Raw genomic sequence first — 15,464 nt, 5'->3', positions numbered from 1 at the left:
GAATTTCTGGAGTTTGCTATTCTCTTCTCAAGGACTTGGAACAATCCAACTTAAATATAATGTATGATTTCACTTAAGCATTCAGTGGAAGGCAAGCATGCAACAAAGAATTTCTTTCTCCGTGTTAACAGACCACACGGCATTGCAAAATGCAAAAGTGCCGTATTCCTATGTCATGGTTCTTGGGGAGAAAGATGTGCGTGTGTGCTGGGCATCCCACGAATGTCAAGACATGCTCCTCAGAAGCCTTGTGCTTGCTTCCTGCACCCCGTGCACCAGGAAATGGGGCACTTTTCAGCTATACAGGATTTCCTGCATGGCCGCAGAACATTGAGCAGGGAACCCCAGCACTGCCAGTGAGCTCTGGGCATACAGCAGGTGTGAGACTCAGCTACAGCACACACACATCCCAGCTAGTGCAGTGCTTCCCAGAGGCACCAACTTCCCCAGCAGCACAGGAGTAGTGAGTCTGATACTTCTGCATGTGAATCCAGATGGAAAGGTCACCCCTGTTCCTGCTTCTCCCTCAAACACAGAAGTGGGTGATGCCAACGTGCTATACACCATCAGTACAGGTAAAGTAAGACTCCTCCACATGACCCAATTCTGCATGGACTCTCACATGTTTACAGCAAATGTTTACAGCAAACCACTAACCCACCAAATGGAAACAGGCACAAGCCACAGGCTGTTCCAGAGAGCCCAAGCTTGAAAACCTGATTAAAGAGAGAACTCACATATACGGAAGTATAAAGCCATCCCAGAGCTCCCAAGGCCATCCAAATGGCACCACAACAACCTGTTTCTGTCTTTGCTTAAACCAGAATCCTTGTTGGGATCTCCACACTTTTCAGACTTTTGCTGGAATGTTTCCCACAGAAATGCTTATATACCACATAACTATAAGGATTCCATAAAAAAACCCCAAAACATGAAAAAATGATTTCCATACAAAAGATGACCCAGTACTACTATTAGGATGAGTTTTGTTACACCTTGTAATTGCAGTGGATTTTAACATTTATATGTAATTTTTATGTCCTTTCACCTATATTTTGAGAAGAACTTTTGAAATATCAAAGGTGGGGCTAAGGACAGCAAGAAACTTTCTTTATAACTACAATGAAACAAAGAAATATGAGACAGAAAAGCAACTATACATGCATTTGTAGCAAAACAGTAATCTATAGATATGTATACATTCAGATGTATACACTGAAATACTCCATACCCTAATTACTCTGCATGCCTCCTCCTTGGCCATTGCACACAACACACATATAAAAACTTGTATTTTTAGACTTAGAAGGCCAGAGGCAAATAAAATTTATGCCTGTACCAAGGACCAAAGAAACTTAGGGATATCCACAGCCTCCCAGTCCAGTCTTTATAACCTGTTCTATTAAAGACAGCAGTTTGGAAGCAGGCCAGATTACGGAAAAAAAAAACTGTAGCACAACTGCTGTAGAAGAATTGAAATGAAGTAAAGTATGAAAACTTCCACGTATATTTAACATCAACACCTAGAATGGGCTAACTTTTCTGTAACTACAGACCCTTCACTGGCAGACAGCAGAAACAGGACTACCAGAATTCCTAGTTGCAGAGTAGGTTCCCCCATTTTAAACATACAGCTTCTTTCTGCAAAGCAAAACATCACCTTTGGAATTTCTGCAGGTGAGAAATTAAGAGATTACAAGAAAAACATCTTTACATTTTTTGCTCCTTCACTGGTTTTAAAAACACAGGTTAATAATGACTGAGTTTATTTGTTAGCACAGTCCAAATAGACAAAAAAACTACACAGTTTAGAAAAAAAGTAGGTATAGGTGTATTTAAACTTTGATGCACGTGTGTAATGACATAAGAGTGTCCACTGCAAAGGCAAACAGACCAAAGATTAAACCACTCCAATATCATTGGAGAGATTTCACGTGAACTTTGACACCCTAGGCCAGGCTAGATTTAAGCAGTTTGCAGTGCCACCTCCTGTGTGACCCTACTCCTAATTCATTCTCTCCAAGATGTCCTCAGTTAATCCTATGCCTCTTAGTACTAGGCATGGTACTTCAGCCTCTTCTCCCAGGCAACTAGCAATAGGAAAAGGACATAGTCTTAAACTGCACCAGGGGAGTTTAGACTGGGCATTAGGAAGAATTTCTTCATCCAAAGTGTGATTAGGCATTGGAATGGACAGGCCAAGGAGGTCGTGTGGACTCATTGTCCCTGGAAGTGTTTAAGGAAAGACTGGACATGGCACTTAGTGCCATAGTGTAGTTGACCTGGTGGTTATTTGGTTATGTGCACCATAATACCACAGCATTAATTGGAATGAATGACAAGATCAGATGTATCTTAAAACAACATTTTTATTTGAGTGATGGTGTCATCCATCCAATGAAGCCTTTTGGTTTTTCCAAGAATGAGAATATTTAAATTCTAAACCATTTCAGGAAATTCAAACATAGGAGCCGCCGAACAATTCCAGTTCAACCACATTTCATAGGCCACATCTCTGTAAATTTTAGCTCATGCACAAAACCACAAATCCGTACATATTCAAAAGATTAAAAAAAAACCAACTAGGCAAAGTAAAGCCACCTTATTCTTAATGTTGTGCACACTAACACGAAAAATGCTGTTCTTCACTACAAAAGGTTGGTTTTAATGGAATATTGTGACTGACATTTGCTTCACACGCATTCTAACTCCAAGTTATGTTTTTCTATAAAAAGAGACAATGCAGCTTAAGTTTTAAAGGTGTTTCTAACAAAGAAAACTTTCATGCAAATAAATTAGAAATCTTTGATGTTGTTACTATACAATAGTTCCTACAGAAGAATGATAGTAAAGGATTTAACTCAGGTCGTTTGAATTATATTTCCCAAAATGCTAATAAAAGTGACATGTTTGAACATACTGAAAAAGTCACAGTCCATCATCGTGCTGTCACATCAGTGCATTTGACTTTTTTTAAAATGTATGGATTATACAATTACTGCCAGGCTCCATATTTTATATATAAAAGCTACAATCTGATTATATGTCCATGCTGAAGTAATTTATGAAATAAGGGTGGAATGACTGCAATGTTACTTCTATGATGAATGCAACTTGCTGTGAATAGTGTAGGAGATTACAAGAGAGACCAAACTGAAGCCTGTAATTGTCTTCATCTTTCATGAAGAGGTGTGACCTGGGAAAAATATAGATCCCAGCATCCAAAGCTCCAGCTTCACGCAAACATCTTGATTACTCATGTTCTGGTATAGGAATGGAAAATTTATAGTCTTCACAGGCCACACCTTCAGATTATTAAGGTAAGAATCACAGGGAATTACATCCAGTGTTTAAATTATATGTTAGTCTGTTATTGTTTTGCACCATCAGCAAATCACTTCTGCCATTATTACCCTGGCACTTTTGGATTTCCATTATTTACTACTCCCTAAGTGTTACCATCATGCTTAGTACGACAGAGACGAACACAAGCACACGACAAACCCAAGGTCTTTCAAGTCTGCATCAGAACAACTACACAAGGAAGCAAAGAGGGCACCGGAAAACTGTGTAAATTCTGAGATCACCACTAGCTACAGCATTCCTTTCCTTTCTCCTTACCTAACACTACATTTAAGATTAACACTGTGGTTCACAGGCCACACTAATTATTTGAAGGAGCAACAGGAAACCTGTTATAACAAGTCAAATTAAACAAGGTAGAATCATAGAATCATAGAACGGCTTGGAAAGGACAGGACCTTAAAGATCATGTAGTTCCAACCCCCTTGCCATGGGCAGGGGCACCTTCCACTAGACCAGGTCGCTCAGAGCTCCATCCAGCCTGGCCTCGGAACACTTCCAGGGATGGGGCATCCACAACTTCCCTGGTCAACCTGTGCCAGTGCTTCACCACCCTCACAGTAAAGAATTTCCTCCTGAGATAACAGATATACAGATAACCTATCCCTCAAAGGCCACCTAGAACAGTAGTTTTGGTTTAACCACCTTTTCTATTGAAGATATATACCCTTTTGGAAATGTATTAATAAACTGCTATGCTATTTATGAGAACATAATCTGCCACAATCTGACAGGTCCCCTCAGCATCTACTAACTCCCTAGATCGTACAAAACCATGTTGAACATTACAAGACTGTGACAGCACAGAAGGTGCTCACGATTCAAGAGACAAACCAGAGAAAGGCACAGAGCTAGTGAAAGGTCTGGAGCACAAGTGCTCTGAGGAGCAGCAGCTGATGGAATTGGGGTTGTTTAGCCTGAGAGGCTCAAGGGAGTCCTTACTGCTCTCTACAACTACCTGAAAGAAAGCTATAGTCAGATAGGGTCAGCCCCTTCTCCCAGGCAACTACGGACAGGAAAAGAGATCATAGTGTTAAGCTGTGCTAGGAGAATTTTGAACTGGATGTTAGGAAGAATTTTTTTATAGAGAGTGTAATTAGACATTAGGATGGGCTGCCCCGGGAGGTAGTGGAATCACCATCCCTGAAGGTGTTTAAGGAACGCCTGGACGAGGCACTTAGTGAGATGGTCTAATTGAAATGTGGTGTTTGGTCATAGGTTGGATTTGATGATTTCAGCGGTCTTTTCCAACCTAAGTGATTCCATGACTGCTCTGTTTAGTGACTGAAGCATAATAAAGGCAAAGCGGCTACAACCCTTCCTTTATTACTTGTTAAGAGCCGCGTACAGAGCTCCTGATGTCACGTGCGTTGCCCCTCACCGCCAACCGCACTACTTCTCAAAGCTCGTTCCCGCTTATGCTACAGCGACCTTCGGGAAAGGCTGCGCGGGGTCGGGGTGGGGGAGGGGAGAGGAAAAAAAAGAGGGGTTCAGGCAGCAAAAACCGCTCAAAAAAGCGCCAAACCCCGCACGCTGAAACCTCAGGTGTCCTCCCGGCAGCGCGGGGTGGAACCGAGCCCGTCCTTGGCACCACCGGCCCCGCCCCGCCGCGCCTGCGCAAACCGACCCCGCGCGGCGCCTCCGGGGCGCTGCCCGGCACGGTGCCCGCGGGCGGCGGCCGACGGGGCCAAGCACCCCCCACACCCCCGCGCCGCCACCGCTGTCACCTCGCAGGGCAGGTGACACGGGCGTCACAGCCCCGCCCGGCCCAGCCCCGCGCGTGCGCACCAGCCCCAAGGAGTGAGGGCGAGGCAGGAGCCCAGAGCACGCGCCAGCCGGAACCGCGCAATGCGGCGGGGCTCGCGCGCTCCCGCCCCGCCCGGCTCTCCCTCTCGCTCTCCCTCTCTCCCTCCCTCCGCTCCTCTCTCCCGATCCCTCTCCCTCTGCTCTGCTCTCCCGCCCGCCCGCGGCACAACGGAAGGGAAGATCTGCGGCGGCCCCGAGGCCGGCTGACTCGGCCAATAGGCGCGCGGGGCGCTCTTCCCGCCCTCGGCGGCGTGTCCAATCGGCGGGCAGCGGGGGAGGGACCACGCGCGGGATTGGGTCGAAGGCGACGCCACCGCCCGCCCACCCGCAAAAAAAAAAAAAACGACGGCAGCGCAGAGGCCCAAAAAGCCCGAGGGGAGACGGCGGCGCGGCGGCCCCGTGAGCCCCCTCCGCGAGGGCCCGAGGCGGCGGGCGTCCCCGCGCCGCCGGGCGGCGGGGCGAGGCGGCCGCGCCGCGGCGGTCAGCGCTTACCGTGCAGGGGGAGCTGGGCGCCTCCGCTTGTGCCGAGCCGTGTCACCAGTGGCGCGCCGTAGATCCGCCGCGCTGCGTCACGCCCGGCGGGGGGCGGGGCCGAGGCGCACTCACGTGACGCGACGGCGGCAGCGGGGTGGGAGTCGGTGAGGAGGCGCCGCTCGTGCCGCCGCGGGCGCGAGGGGCCGCGCGCCCAACGGCCGCCGCGTCACGTGAGCGCGCGTGCGTTGTGTCTGTGCCGCCATCCTGCCCTGGCCGGACATCGCCCCCGGTCTGCTCGGGAAGGGCGCCGGCAGGCGGGCACCGTGGCCCCGAAGGAAGGAGGGAGCCCCCAGCGTTTTCCCAGGATGTGCGTGCCGGTGAGGCCGCAGCTCCGAGCCCTGGCCCGAGCGAGGGCAGGCGCCGCTGGCAGGAGCCAGCGCGCGGTGTTGGAGCTTCCCGAAACTGCGCTTTCCTTGGCGCGCGGCAGAGTCCGGTGTGTGGTTTCTGTGCCCACGGCAGCGCTCGGCGCTGGATTGCCCGGTTAAAACCTTGGGCCGTGCGGGGCTGTGCGTAAAATAAAGTTGGGGTTCCCAGTTTTCGCCCTGCGCCGGCGCCGCAGCGAGACTTAGCTGTGGTCCCTGGGAAAGCTGTCCCGGAGGAGTATGAAACACGGCGGTGACACGCAGCACCGCAGGCTTTCGCGAGGGTTATCGTTCGAAGGGGATACAGTCTGTCTCCAAGCTATACTTAAATCTTTCATGAGATGCAGTTTCAGAAGAGAAACGGCTGAATAAGGCGAGGGGGAGGCAGTGTGTAAAGTATCTGGTGGTTTATAGGCTCATGGAGAAACTGTGATGATGAAGACCCTAATTTCCCCTTTTCTTAAGCTAAGTCACATGATTAAGTATAACAACCAGGTAAAGAAGCGTGGTCTAAAGAGTCTTTGGACGCCTGTGGTGGAATGCAATTACTTTTTCACTGTTGCTTATGATCTTTAAAATGCAGGTTTTACACAGTATTTTTTAGTAGACAGAGTTTAGCATTCTTCAAGGCCGTGGCGCAGAGACGTTTGGAGAGAGCACCTTGTTGTGAATATATTTGGAGTTCACTGATGCTTTCTAGTCATACAGTGTGCACGAGCTTACTAATTAGAACTGACGAGAGTTCTCTTTATCCGATTAGTCACTGACTAATCTCTTAGGTTTATGGCACAGCAATGCCAATTCTGTCACGGGTTGCAAAGACTGGAAGAATGGTTTGAGAACGCAGCCTTTCATCGCCCGAGCCTTTCATCAAATGAAAGTCAAGAACCCAAGAGTTTACCCTTTACCAGAATCTTGGGAAAGATTGAAGTGAATGAACAGGGTTTAAAACAGTAAAGTACCACACAGAACCATCAGTGAGAGAAGGCTCTCTCCTTGTTTTGTACTTAAGGGTTGCAGGACAGAATTTAATCATCCTGCGTGTGATAGGAAATCTACACAGAACACTGCTGAATTTGTAGAAAGATATCTGGGATCTTACACACACACACACACACACACACACATATATATATAGTAATTTGAGGCTGTGTAAACATGTAACATTGACAGTTTTAAGAACGATAATTAAGTCTAAAAAGTCTACTTGTTCTTATTACTTTTCAGCACAGGGAAAACAGGTAAAATGATCTTTTGATGTCCCTCAAACTCAGTTTCTCTGCCATTTACAAATTTCTTTCATATGCCTGAAAAGATTTTTAGGTCTGAAACTCAAGTAACACCAAGTCAGCCTGCCTGGTCCACCAGTTATTTCATCATCTGCTTACTGTGAGGAAACATACTGAAGAAGGTGTGATCATGAGAGGTGCACTTTTGTAAGTTGAGATATTTCTAACAGATGAAGAGAGGCAACGCATTTTAGGAATAGCCTGAAGGGGGAGCCATTGCTATAGGAGAAGCAACAATTAAGGCAGAATTACTTAATAAAAGAAAAAATTTTACCTTTACTAATTTTTTTTTTTATTTTAAGCTCTATTTATTAGGTGTTTACAAACATCCCTACATTTAATATTCTGGCTTAGGTATATACATAATTTTAAAGTGGTGCTGAAATTTAAGTGCTAGTTCTAGGTTCTGAAATACTGATATATTAAAGTTCAAGTAGAATAACTCAGTGATTAGTTAGTAAAGATTTAATTAGTTAATAGATTAGTTTATCAATGGATTGTAAACCCAGAATATATTTATGTGGACTTTTCAAGATAATTTTTCCTAGCAAAAATGTGATCTGATGTTACAAAGATTGGACTGATAGCCAAGAAGTTAAATACACTCCAGTGATAAAGTGCTGATCCTGCAAATGACCACGCAGCAGATCCCTGGAGCCTTCAACACATGGGAGCCATGGATATCTGCAAGTGCACTGAGAGGTGTCTTCACAGAGGCACTTGAGGAGTCAGATGTGATCTTTCATCAGAGCCTGAATAATCCAAGTTATGTTTCTCTAAAGCCAAGTTACAGTCCAGCTGAGGAGTGGTAAGAGAAGTGTGTAACATTTATGATATGTAAAAGTCTAGTAGTCAACCAGCCATCTACTCAGTGTCACAGTAACCAATATCACAAAAAAAATAGTAGTAAATGGTCCTAGAAAGCAATTGTGTATATAGCACAAACAATTAAAGTGTTTTGCATACACAATAGAAAACATGCAAACAGGAGACATCACTTAAATCTTTGTGCGTATAACTTTCTAGATACAAACATCAATATGAGTGTACCAGTACACCAAATCTCTTTCTTTTTCCCCCCATGCTGCTGAATACTGAGGTTACTTGAAGCAGACAACCAGCATTTTTACCCATTAACACCAATGTTTAAGTCTTCAGGCTTTTCCATCCAGAAGATCCCGTGTTAAGATACACCACCACCTACTGAGAACTGCAGGTGGAGATTATTTCTCCTGGAGCCATGCACATCTGAGTGCACTCTGTAGGGGCGACTTGACAAAGGCACCACAGACTGTCATTGCTGGCTTGTTCACCAGGAATGAAGCTAACACAGCATCTCTTCATTGTGATTATGTTTGTGTGTTTGTTTAAACTGTATTTTCTTTCATTCCACTGCTTTTCATTACAAAGTGGACTATATAGCTAACATTCAGTGTCCAGAACCCCCAAAAAGCCAGCTTGAGAAAGGATGTACTTCCTGGATCTTACTGATCCTCTCACTGTGATGAAATGAAACTATCGTTTGAAGTAGTCACTGGAATATCAGGTTGCTGCAAAATTGGGAATGCTAACACTGTCTGTGGAATTTGATGCCTTGTCGTGAAGGCAATAATGCAAGGAGACAAGTAAAGCAGTACTAACTCTTGAATTTCTAAGTATAAAAAAAGAGTGATGCAGACTTATATGAAATTCATAGGAGGGCTCTGCCACCACTTGTTTCTTCACACCAGAAGGGTATGTGTCAGGAGCGTGTCATGTTGAATATTTTCCAGTTTCTATGACAGAGATTACAGTTTCAATTCTAAGCTCAAGAAAAAAATATCCCCTTCAGTTCCACAAATAAAAATACATGGCTAGCATGATCTTTGAATTATTCTTACAGATATAAAAAAAAAATTAAAGAAAATTGTAACTGCATCTGAGGGATGGGGAACATGCAATTGGCTGGCACTTCATGTTATTTCTCAGTTGAGATCATCAAAAGGATTTTGAGACAAGTAGCAACATCAGCATTATCCATGCATACACACACAACATCTGGTTTCTTTTAACTAGGGCTATATATAAGTCTGTCTGGAGGCTGACACTGCCAAAGCTCCAAGGATTTGGTTTTGTTGTACTGTGTTTTTTTAATAAAAATTCACTTAATTTTAATAATAATTCATTGCAGTAAAATGACAGTCATTTATTACCCTGTATTATCTGTTATGTGTGAAGATGTCCAGCATGCCAGTATTTACAGCTCTGCCACTGTATAATTAATCTTTTGGAAACTTACAAAGCAAGTTTCTCAAATAGACAAATGTTCTCAAATATAGACATCAAGACTGATATATTATGCATTAATACATAAACTTTAAGATTTAATATGGTATCAGATCAGAAAAGAACATGCAAAAAAAAGTTGTTACTCCCATGTTCTCATTCCGCTCTTCCCTGGCTGGAATTATTCTTATTTTTCGTGTTCACTAAGTCAGCATGTTATCCACCTAGCACACACATCCAAGTCCTGTTAGAGGTACCTCCACTGAAATAAGAATGTGTGTAAATTGTTAGCTTTAATGAAAGAATTTGCTAGTTACACACTGATGTTCTCAACTGCTCATTGAGTTAGGAACACAACCATTTTTCTTTGCTGTGAGGATACACCTTGTACAGAGTGGACTTTGGAGCTTAAGCAACGTTTTGTGGGGGTTTTTTCCCCTCCCAAGAGTGAAGTTTCTTACCAAATAGAATCCAAATTCCACACCTAGTTATATGTTTGCACTTCCACACATCTGTTTTTAAGTCCACAGAAAAACACAGCTGTCGTTCCTGCCTTGAGGCGTAAGTGAATGTGGCAAATTTCACTCAAAGAACCTGGGTGGAATCACATAACAAAATGGAAGCATGTTTTCAGATAGTATTTGCAATTTTTAAAACTCTGTGAGAGCAGATTAAGTAACTAGGAACTGTCTCCATTGTCCTCCATCCAAACAACTCATTGCATGTGAGAACCAGCCGAAAAGCTTTGCAGGAACTGCTGATGCTCAGGCGGGGTTGGAAAGCCCCATTACAACAGGCAGCAACCTGCTTAGAAAGTAGTGGAAATGTCAGAATGACTTCTAAGTGACTTCAGAAAGAAGAGTCACACTGTAACAAACAGATAATATAGAAATGCCAAAAATAATGTTTCGCCATTGTTTCTGCATGTCAAAACTTCCTAGCAAAAATTCTTTGTCAGCTTTCCCAGTCTGTACGTACATCCAGGGTTGCCCCACCCCAGGTGCAGAATCCGGCACTTGCCCTTGTTGAACTTCATATGGCTGGTGATTGCCCATCCCTCTTAATTTGTCAAGGCCTCTCTGCAGGGCCTCCCTGCCTTCAAGGGAGGCAACAGCTCCTCCCAGTTTGGTATCATCTGCACACTTGCTTAGTATCCCTTCCAGTCCTGAGTGCAAGTCATTTATGAAGATGCCGAAGAGCACAGGGCCCAAGATGGAGCCTTGCTGAACCTCACGTGTAGCAGCATTACAGGAAAAATATTTGCTACATATTTGTTAAAATTACCTACACTATGGAGGTGTTCTTGATACATAATTCTGAAGAATGAAAGTGAGAAGGTCACTGAAATATTTGGCAGTAGAGCTAAGGAGACAAATATGCACTCTGTTAACATGGAACTGTTCATATTTTTCTATTCATATATTTGTTTAAAATATTTATCTAGTGACATACCTCTTAAAGGTATGACAATAACTATAGGTGAAGTACGACTTTTGTTGAGTTCTGACCAATTCTATAGTCACCACCTTCCTAGAAAAGAAGTCTTCTAAAAAAAGCAAGTGGAAAGGAGAAAGGGTAAGAAACTGCAAAATTTTTATGAGGGTCTTAGAAAATCCCATGGTGGAAAATAGCTAGCGGTGACTGTTGTGGTTAGCAGTGAGGACAGTCCCTGGAGGTAGGTGAGAACGAGGGTCCACGGTTACATATACTTACCCATATTTGAGTTCTGCACACACAGGCACCCCATGCACCCAATAGTGAGCCACACAGAGACGAGTTGGGGAGACTCATCATAGTCAGGATCTATGAAATGAGAAGATTGTGTTCAGGAATTTTTCATGCATCAGTATTTAACTTTACAAGTTTCTTGCAGGTGGAATTTTCCAGCCGGAGCAAGGGAACTCGTGTGTCTTCAGTGGCACCAGCCCCTGTGACACAGGCTCCTGTGTCAATGGTAAAGGCACGGTTGCACAATCTTCCTTGTGTAAACATGAACTATGAACTATGAACTATGAACATTCTTAACTATTATTACATTTTGTGAAACAAGCTAAATGCTGTCTTCTGAAAAGAATAACTATTGGGAGTCAAAGTCAAGCTTCTTGGGAGTAATGTTACTGAAAAGGAAAACCATAACTACGTGAGTAAGCCTAATCTTCCACTTTCACAGGCTAAGCAGATGATGACCTGATTAGTTCTCAGTCTCAGGAGGGCTGCTTAACTCTCTATGCCTTCAGCTCCTATTGTCAGCATCTTATTCTCCGTGATTTTAGCTGACACGTTTTTTAGTCTTCTCTTTTGAAACATTACTTAAAGATTAAAAGCTGTATTTATCTAATATAAAAAAGCAACTTGCACACTTAAACCCGCTGGTTTTAAGTGGAAATGAAAATATTCTGATTCATTCTTTCACATTAATAATCAGTACGAAAATATGCTCCCACTTGTGAGTGTTCGATTCTCTACAGCCTAAAAAAAGGGAAGACTTGGGACAATGTACTAGGGAGATGGGCAGACCTTGACCAGCTATGTATAGGCACTTCATGCTATTAGATGTGCTCTGGGGCATTTGGCTGGCTGCCACTCCACTGGCAGTGTTCACACAGGATCCGAGTAGTGTCTACCATCCTAGAGATATATTTCTCAGGTACTGTAGGACATCCCCAGTGTCGTTAGGCTTGCTAATAATCATAATTCATTGAGAACAGCCCTGCAGAGAAGGACTTAGGGGTTTTCTGTTGGATGAAAAGCTGGACATGAGCCAACAGTGTACACTTGCAACACACAATGGCAGCTGCATCAAAAGCAGCATGGCCAGCAGGTCGAGGGACATGAGTCTCCCCCTCTACCCTGCCCTCCTGGACCTCTTAGAATGAGTCCAGAGGAGGGCCACCAAGCTGATCAGAGGGATGGAGCACCTCTCCTGCAAAGACAGGCAGAGAAAGTTCAGGCTGTTCGGCCTGGAGAAGAGAAGGCTCTGGGGAAACCTTGTATCAGCCTTCCAGTACTTAAAAGGGACCTATTAGAAAGATGGGGGACAAACTTTTTAGCAGGGCCTGTTGCAATAGGACACAAGAGATAATGGTTTTAAACTTAAAAAGTGTAGGTTTAAACTAGGTATATGAACAATTTTTTTTGCGATGAAACGCTGGCAGAGGTTGCCCAGAGAAGTGGTTGATGCCCCATCCCTGGACATATTTGAGGTCAGCTTGGACAGGGCACTGAACAAACTGATCTGGTTGATCCTGCTCATTGCAGGGGGCTTGGATTAGATGGCTTCCAAAGGTCTCTTCCAGCCCAACCTATTCTATGATTCTATGATCTTTAAGGACCCTTCCAACCCAAACCCTTGTATGATTCTACAATCAAGTCTTGATATGTCTGTCAGGCTGTCAAAGATATAGATGCTGCTGTTGGACATCTCCACAAAGTTGTTTTCCCCTTATTCAATCCTTAGTAAGAAAAAACCTGAATCAGAATAAACAGGATTTTCTTTTATTTTTAAGTCAGTGACTGGATTAGATCTTGCAAGTGTACATGTATATACGTATAGCTACATACATGCACATGTACACACACAAAGTGTACATACCATTTCTGTAGTTAGGTGGTCAGGATTTGAGACTATCTAATATTCTATGACACGGGATATGGCATATCTAGAATAAGGCTAACAAAGGAAGCGAACTTTAATCCTATTTCTAACACTATTATTGGAGAGTTATCTTTAACTTACTGTGGCAACAAATAGCTGTTAACGCAACCAAGAAGTAACATTGCTAGAAATGTTGTATAACAGTACAGACCTTAGAAAAATGCACACCTTTTTTTTTTTTTTTTCAAAAGGCTGATGAGATGCTGCAAAATCTATAAAAAAAGGAAAAGACAGGGTGGATGCTCGTTCTTGATCTAAGAGGGAAATATTAGCTCTGGATACCCCTGTGGACATGAATGGCTTCCCCGGTGCTTTCTTTCATGGCTAGGAGAAATTGAAATTTTCTGCTATTTATCTCCTCTGGGACTGAAGGAGGCATGGAGATGGTCTGTGTAATTCACTGGTCCCACTGTTTCACGCACATGGTTTTAACTTGACATTAAGTGGCTATTTTAGAGCACAACCTTATTTCAGTGCACTGTTCCGATGGCATCTGTGCATATAAAATGATGCTGTCTTTGCTGACTATATTCTGTTTGACATTGTGAAGAGCAACTGTAGAAATACATAATCCCTTCAATTGTGCTTTGTAATGTTGTAGAACACATAGACAGCATGTATTGTAGTGATATTTCAGAGCAGTTATGTTTCTAGAAACACAGTCTGCATACCTCTTTCATGGAGAAATCTGCTACCTCCATCTCACCAAGCTTTCTACTCTTCGGCCCGAAGTGTCATGTTTATGAGCAGCAGTTTCTTTCAATGCTTTTTGAAGCTTATTTGTAAAGCCACTGCAAATCCAGAGATTGCAATGTTTTATGTCAATGATATGTCTTCAAATGCTTCAGCAAAATTCACTTGTGTACCTCTATAGTGTGGTAGCTTTCAAGCATGGACCAGTCTGCCCTGAGTCCTGTGCAGACATTGGAATACTCACCCCTGCACCATTTGTTACGGTGCTGGTTCCTAAAATGGTTTCAACAGGTGAAGGGAAGTGAGAGACTGCAGAGGATTTGTTCTTCAAGCTGATGATGCACGAACCAGAATCTTCTGATCTTTGGGCTTTTGGTCCTTGTCTTGGAGTCTTCTCTCTTGACATGAGGATGAAAAGTTACACTGCGGTTATGCAGTCTGCAGTGCCAACATGAGTAGGAGACTGAGCAGAGTCCTTCTCTTCCCCTTGAACACGGCCAGCAGCCAGCATCCATAATCAGCTCTTACAGCTGAACTGTGAGTCTCACAGCCCCACGTAGGTCTGAAAATGGGTGTTTATTGAGAATGTGATTTGAAACCTAAGCAGCCTAGATTATAACTGTTCCCAGATGTCTTAAAAGGCCAGCTACTTTTATGCACTTCTCCTAGGAATTTCATGGGACCTACTGAAGATCAGAAGCTTATTTATTTATGTTTTTTAATTCAGCCAAGGCTTTTGTCCTAATAACTTCCCATATTATCTATTCATATAAGTTATATGCAGTACAATATTCTCTTCTATAGATTACACATCCACATCTTTATTCTTGAGGGTTTTTGCAAGGAGGTAGCAGGAGAGAAAGGAAAGATCCCAACTACTTTCTGTAATTTAATAATGTCATTTTTTTAACAGTAGAGATAATACAACTGGTTCAGTTGGTTTGGTTGTGTGTGAATTAACTACATTAGAGTAAAAATCACCTTTTAAAGTTAAAAAAAATCTAGATTTGATTTGGGTGCTTTGTGCTGAATGTTTTGCCTAAACAGCAAACAGAGCTCTCAGGTAGTGTTTCCATTTCAAAATATATAATTTGCATTTGCTTTAATCATCAATGTAAACTGATGCTTTGAAAGTAATTAACAACCAACAGTTGCTAATTGGGTGAAAAAACACCCTTTTGAGGATAGACTTTGGCCAGAACAGATGATTACGAAAACCTTTTTCTACTGTACAAAAAGAAAATCCATGAAGGAAACGTTATTTAGTGATTCTTAAAACTGCTCACAGCACATTAAGAGGAGATTTGGATGAAAAGAAAGGCAGAATCCAGACCTGGAAATGTTTATTTACTACTGCAGTTTTATTGACCTCAGTGATTATACCCATAAATAGATATTAATAGGCAAGTCTTCATATCAAATTCAACAAACTGATGCTATTGCATTTCCTATTTAAAACCTTCTGTGAAGGACAGGGAAGAGATTAATTGGGTAGTG

General features: G+C 43.2%; 2 protein-coding genes and 1 long non-coding RNA gene across 5 annotated transcripts in view; 2 read left to right on the top strand and 1 right to left on the bottom strand.

Annotated features, from left to right (window-relative positions):
* Window positions 1-5,714, bottom strand: part of ZNF407 (zinc finger protein 407) — a 335,285-nt gene extending 329,571 nt beyond the window's left edge. For all 3 annotated transcript variants that reach the window (XM_027746031.2, XM_039386726.1, XM_027746033.2), the window contains exon 1: window positions 5,662-5,714. The gene's annotated coding sequence lies outside the window, so the exon portion shown is untranslated. The remainder of the gene's footprint in view (window positions 1-5,661) is intronic.
* On the top strand, window positions 4,722-5,723 carry LOC120324355 (translation initiation factor IF-2-like). Its single transcript, XM_039386731.1, has one exon. The coding sequence runs from the start codon at window positions 4,722-4,724 to the stop codon at window positions 5,721-5,723; it is 1,002 nt and encodes a 333-aa protein (XP_039242665.1).
* Window positions 5,724-5,868: 145 nt separating this feature from the next.
* Window positions 5,869-7,633, top strand: LOC120324354. The gene is made up of 2 exons (XR_005565617.1): window positions 5,869-6,020; window positions 7,381-7,633. It is a non-coding gene; the product is annotated as an uncharacterized LOC120324354 (long non-coding RNA).
* The last annotated feature ends 7,831 nt before the right edge of the window (window positions 7,634-15,464 follow it).

The sequence above is a fragment of the Pipra filicauda genome, unplaced genomic scaffold (assembly GCF_003945595.2).
Source record: "Pipra filicauda isolate LSUMZ 115617 unplaced genomic scaffold, ASM394559v2 scaffold4_size7858003_pilon, whole genome shotgun sequence".
Taxonomy (NCBI): Eukaryota; Metazoa; Chordata; class Aves; order Passeriformes; family Pipridae; genus Pipra; species Pipra filicauda.
This window is presented reverse-complemented; position numbering and strand designations above follow the sequence as displayed.

Excerpts from the sequence above, each read along its gene's own strand:
- LOC120324355 (XM_039386731.1), top strand. The coding sequence starts at position 4,722 with ATGTCACGTGCGTTGCCCCTCACCGCCAACCGCACTACTTCTCAAAGC.